This window comes from Gnatocerus cornutus, chromosome 7 (genome assembly GCF_029298725.1).
Source record: "Gnatocerus cornutus isolate USDA-ARS CGAHR chromosome 7, icGnaCorn1.1, whole genome shotgun sequence".
Taxonomy (NCBI): Eukaryota; Metazoa; Arthropoda; class Insecta; order Coleoptera; family Tenebrionidae; genus Gnatocerus; species Gnatocerus cornutus.
In genome coordinates, this window is record NC_142239.1 from 288,708 (window position 1) to 293,888 (window position 5,181).

Consider the following 5,181-nt stretch of genomic DNA (forward strand, 5'->3'; position numbering starts at 1 on the left):
AGTTAAGTCTTCATCATAAATCCTCATCAATTAAATTTCAATTTGCCATTATCGTAAAGTTTACATAACATTTTTGCCTTATTCATTTCCTTTTCTAAAAGTTTCGTGACTTTACATAATTTTGCATGAGTATTTTTTTATGAATTCTGTACATTCTGGTCTTTCTTCGGGTTAGATTCTTAAAAGCAACACCAATATTTGATAATATGCCATGCTTTCCTGTTTTCTCATTTAGAAAATCAAAATTACTGAAGTTCAGAAGGGCATCATTCTGAGAAAAATCAGCATAATTATGATCCTGAAAATTCACATCAGAGTTAGAATTACTTGAAATATCATCAACAAAGTGATCTTCGCTTGAAGTGATATTGTCAAAATCATAATTATTATCATCTACTTCTTCACTGTTATTTTGCAAACAAGAGAAATGCGATTGACAAATGTAAGAAGACGTTGATGGTTAGTTGCAAGTGCAAACTACCCTCAGATGGAATTGACATTGCGTTGTAGTTTAAGCGCTCTTTTCTCTCGTTTTCAAAATCATTGTCAACAAATTGATCCTGACAACTGTAGTTCTTGGTGTCCTATTTTAAATCTATTTGGCAAGCATTTTTCCAACTTTGGAGGCGCTGATTTCTCGGAATTCGAAAGAAATGTTTGTAAGGAGCAGAAGGATTGGTGTAATTATATCGTTCGAAAGAATTTAACAAGAATTTAGAGAATCTAATTTATGCACAATCTAGATAAAATCTAGAAAATTATAAAAAAGTGAAATTGGTTAACAGAAATGAAAAATTTTCTAAAGAAAAAAAATATCGAAAAAATTGTGAAGAACCAAAGAACAATCTAATGAGAGAGGATTGTCCAAAGAATCTGTAGAATCTTCAGAACCCAGAAAATGCAGATAGTCCTTGTTCAGAAAGTCTAAAATGAACAAAATCAAAAACGAGACTAAACTTAAATTATAATGAAGTCTTACTTTCGTAAAGATTCTAAATTTAAATAAATCTGCAGTATGTAGAAAGATGTATGTAAAGAAAATCCAATTAAATTGAATTCATACATACAGTTAAAAAAATAATAATAAAGACTAATTAAAATATTTTACATATGTATAGAGACAGTGTAAGTAGAATTCAAGAGAAAAGTAAATATTAACAGTAAAAAATTATAGAAAAAATTGAAAGAAAATTTGGACCCAAGAAGTAATGTAAAGCAAAGCAATTTGAATGAAACTTCTACAGATAGTATAATTAAAGATTAGAATGAAATTGACTCTAATACAACTAAAGAGTCTAAACAAAATCAAAAAAATAGGTTTAAAGTCTTTGAAAATTGAATCTAAAAAATCTAAGAATTTGAAGTGGAAATAATCAAAATAGAGTTGATAAAGAATCTACAGAGAATTTAAAGAGAATAAAAAAAAATATTTAAAAAGAATTTAGAAAAAAGCTTGGAATCTAAAAAGGACGTAGAATGAAGGTAAACAGAATTAAAAAAAAATTAAGAAAGCCAGCTTTTTATAAACCTCTTATGTCTTAATTCATTACGTATTTTTCATATTCAATCTAAAAAACAGAAATTTTGGACTATTGACGTAGTACATAGAATAAAAATTTTTTAGTAAGGCTAATTTGATGGAACTCTATCAGGCAATTTGCGAACTTGATTGGTCAGACTTACACAACCTTGATGATGTGAACAAATCATGCCAGCGATTTTATTAAAAAATTTATGGTAAATTTGATATCTTTGTACCTTTGTTCAAAAAAGGTAATCGGAAATATCCAAGTTGGTTCTCCTCTGAATTAAAACAGTCGCTTGTAAATAAAAATAAATTGTTTAAAAAAATAGACAGCCAATAAGACAAGTCAGAACTACGAAAGATACTCTACAGCACGTTTTCACTTAAAACAATTTCAAAGAAACGATTACCGTGAATATTTGAAACGGATCGAAAATGATATTCGAATTAATCCAAAGTTATTCTGGACATTTGTTAACAGCAAGAGGTCCGCCCATACTATTCCATCTTTTCTTACTTCTACCGGAAGCAGAAATAAATAAATAAATAAATAAATAGCTACTCATTTTGCCAGTAACTTTTCATCCGGCTCTAATTCTTCTCTTGATAGCGTTTCTGGTGCTGCTTTCTCAACCTGCTTTAATATAGAAGATGTTAGTAAGGAAGATATAGTTAAAGCCGGTAAGAAACTGAAAGGTAATTTGTGCGCAGGTTTGGATGGTATTCCTTTATTCTTTGTGAAAGATTGTATTTCGGTTCTTCGTTTTATTTTTAACAGTTGCCTTAAGAAATCTGTATTTCCTGATATCTGGAAGCAGACAAGAGTAGTCCCAGTGTATAAAGGAGGCAATAGTTCTGATTTAAATAATTTTAGACCCCCATTTCTATTCTTTCCAACTTTTCAAAAGTTTTTGAGATGATAATGCACTACAAGATTTTAGCTTTACTTCAAAACAAAATTTCAACTTTTCAACACGGGTTCATTTCTTAAAGATCGTGCCTCACTAATTTAGTTTGCATTACAGAGTTTCTGTCAAAACAAATTGATAATAAAACACAAACAGATGTAATATATTGTGTGATTCATTAAATTTCCATTCGCAGTTGGCTTTGAGAAAAAAATTCATGTCGTAACTAACACCATTACAGTAGTTTCGACTTAATATTTGCGAGATTTGCTAGTTATCAAACAAGAAGTCAACGCACGTCCAAAATACACGGCCTACCTAGAATGGAAATTTAATGAATCACACGATACATGAATATTTCGAAGGCTTTCGATAGAATCTCTCATGATACTTTGATAACTAAATTGGATAACTTTGGTTTTTCAACAAACTTGTTAGAACTTTCCTGTCGCATAGAGAGTTATGTGTTGTTATCGACGGGTGTAAGTCAACACCCTACAGACAAATCTCTGGTGTACTTCAGGGGTCAAATTTAGGCCTACTTCTCTTTCTGCTTTATATTAATGATTTACCAGATGTAGTTCTGCACTCCAAACAGTTACTGTATGCAGACGATTGCAAAATATACAGGGTCCGGCAACACTTGTGTCCACCCCCAAAATCGTCTTTAATTTTAAAGATAAAATTTTGAAAATTTGCATACGCTCATAGTTGACAAAGCTCTAGAAGCTGACGTAAAAATTTCTTTTTTTATCACGGTTTGGTTGGCGTCGCGACGCCTAAGAAGTATAATTTTTAGCGATTTTTGAGTTTTTGCGGAAATATACGCGAATTCGATTTTATTTCAACATAACTGTGGTACAAATATCTGAGTTTTTATTTTAAATCTAATGCAAATTGTGTTTAAAATTTGCGAAAAAAACGTTGCTTTATCAAGTTAGTTTTCAAAATTATGACAGTGCAGCGGCAATCTACGTTTACACCAAAATTTCACAAGTCACTTCACTCACTTTTATAAAGGTTAATTTTGATTACCACGGGCATGTTGCACTTTATGGACACCAGAAATCGTTAATTAACATCGACAAAGTGACAATTTCACCAAGTAAGACTTTTGTTACCATCTAAAGCGAGCCAAAGAATAGATGTCATTTGTGACACAAGATGTTGACAGATGGGTGTAAACGTAGTTCCCAATTTTGACATAATAAAATTGGAAACTAACTTGATAAAACAGCATTTTTTCCTCAAATTTTGAAGACAGTTTGCATTGAATCTAAAATAATTACTCAGATATTTTTAACATATTTATATTGAAAAAAAATTAAATTAGGGGTTGATATCACAAAGCCTCATAATTACCTAACAATTGCATTTTTAAGGCGTCGCGACGCCAAAACTATCAGTGATAAAAAACAAATTTTTACGTCAGCTTCTAGAGCTTTGTCAACTGTGAGCGTATGCAAATTTTCAAAATTTTATCTTTAAAATTAAAGACGATTTTGGGGGTGGACACAAGTGTTGCCGGACCCTGTATAGAGATTTAGACAGAGGAGGATTGCAGGCTCCTACAAGAGGATCTCTTGAGGGTAAATGTGTGGTGCCAAAGAAATCAGTTAGACCTGAACCTTAAAAAATGTCTTGTAGTAACATATAGTGAGGAAAAAAGTATTATCAAGCATCAGTATGCCTTAGAACACATTGAAATAGCCAGAGTATCTTATATAAAAGACCTCGGAGTTACGTTCGATCAGCAATTAAGTTTCTTAAATCACATAGAAAATATGGTGTCTTCAGCATTTAAAACACTCGGCTTTATGAAAAGAAACTGTAAAGATTTTGGTAATATTTGTGTTTGCAAATTGTTGTATACTTCAGTGGTTCGGACTAAGCTAGAGTACTGTGCGGTTGTTTGGTCACCTATCTGTGCCGGACACTCTCTTAGTATTGAAAAAGTTCAACGGCGTTTTTTGAAGTATTTGAACCTAGTTGATTCAGGAGAGTACCCGGCTCGAGGTACTCAGCAAAAATTGCTGCTTAATGAGTATAATTTTAAGTCTTTGTCCACTCGGCGAATTGTCAGTGGAATATCATTTTTTATATAAGATTTTAAACAACTTTGTGCAGTGTCCTGAAGTCTTATTTATGTTGCCGATTAATATACAGGTGTCCAGAAAGTGGCGTACCACCTTGAAAGGGGGTAATTGTGTGGTCCCCCAGAGTACCAAAAAAATGTTAAAAAAAATTCCAGACTCTCTGTTTTCGCAGGAAGACCAAAAGAAAATAAGAAAAATGGCAACATTGCTGAACTTTTCCTCCAATAATTTAAATTTCTAGTATACAAAGCCATAGTAACGTTGCTGTTGTATTGTTGGCGTTAGTCAGGTCGGCACATGAACGAGTAATGTAACTATGGTTTCAAGTGAACGATGCCACACTAATGGAGATTGTTGATTCAAAAACCTTGTTAACAGTTTTCAGGCATTTCTTGCAAGATTTTTCCGATTTTCTTTGCACCATGCCTTTGCGCAAAATGTCCTTTAGGTAATAAATTCATTTAAACGTAAAATTATTGCACAGAAATCGTTAATTTTTGCATTAAACTTTGCCTCTTTAATTCATCATATCTCGAAAAATTGAAGACATGGATTTTTTTTAACATTTTTCCGGTGATCTATGGCATTGTCCGATGATACAGTTTCACGGTGGTGCGCGACTTTCCGGACACCTGTATCTGCATACAACACT

At 32.2% G+C, this 5,181-nt stretch overlaps 1 protein-coding gene across 1 annotated transcript; it reads left to right on the forward strand.

The window, feature by feature from the left end:
• Positions 1 to 1,734: 1,734 nt before the first annotated feature.
• LOC148170542 (uncharacterized) lies at positions 1,735 to 4,568 on the forward strand. Its single transcript, XM_088041262.1, has 12 exons — positions 1,735 to 1,773; positions 1,818 to 1,823; positions 1,855 to 2,012; positions 2,136 to 2,349; positions 2,400 to 2,449; positions 2,519 to 2,591; positions 2,799 to 2,915; positions 2,957 to 3,064; positions 3,998 to 4,022; positions 4,081 to 4,449; positions 4,491 to 4,511; positions 4,561 to 4,568. Exons 1-12 carry the CDS (start codon positions 1,735 to 1,737, stop codon positions 4,566 to 4,568), a joined length of 1,188 nt encoding a protein of 395 aa, XP_087897388.1.
• Positions 4,569 to 5,181: the final 613 nt, after the last annotated feature.

Bases quoted from the DNA above. Each gene is read 5' to 3' on its own strand.
- LOC148170542 (XM_088041262.1), top strand. From the start codon at position 1,735: ATGGTAAATTTGATATCTTTGTACCTTTGTTCAAAAAAG. The intron at 2,592-2,798 runs GTAATATATTGT...AATATTTCGAAG, and splicing joins ATAATAAAACACAAACAGAT to GCTTTCGATAGAATCTCTCA. The intron at 4,023-4,080 runs GTAAATGTGTGG...AATGTCTTGTAG, and splicing joins TACAAGAGGATCTCTTGAGG to TAACATATAGTGAGGAAAAA.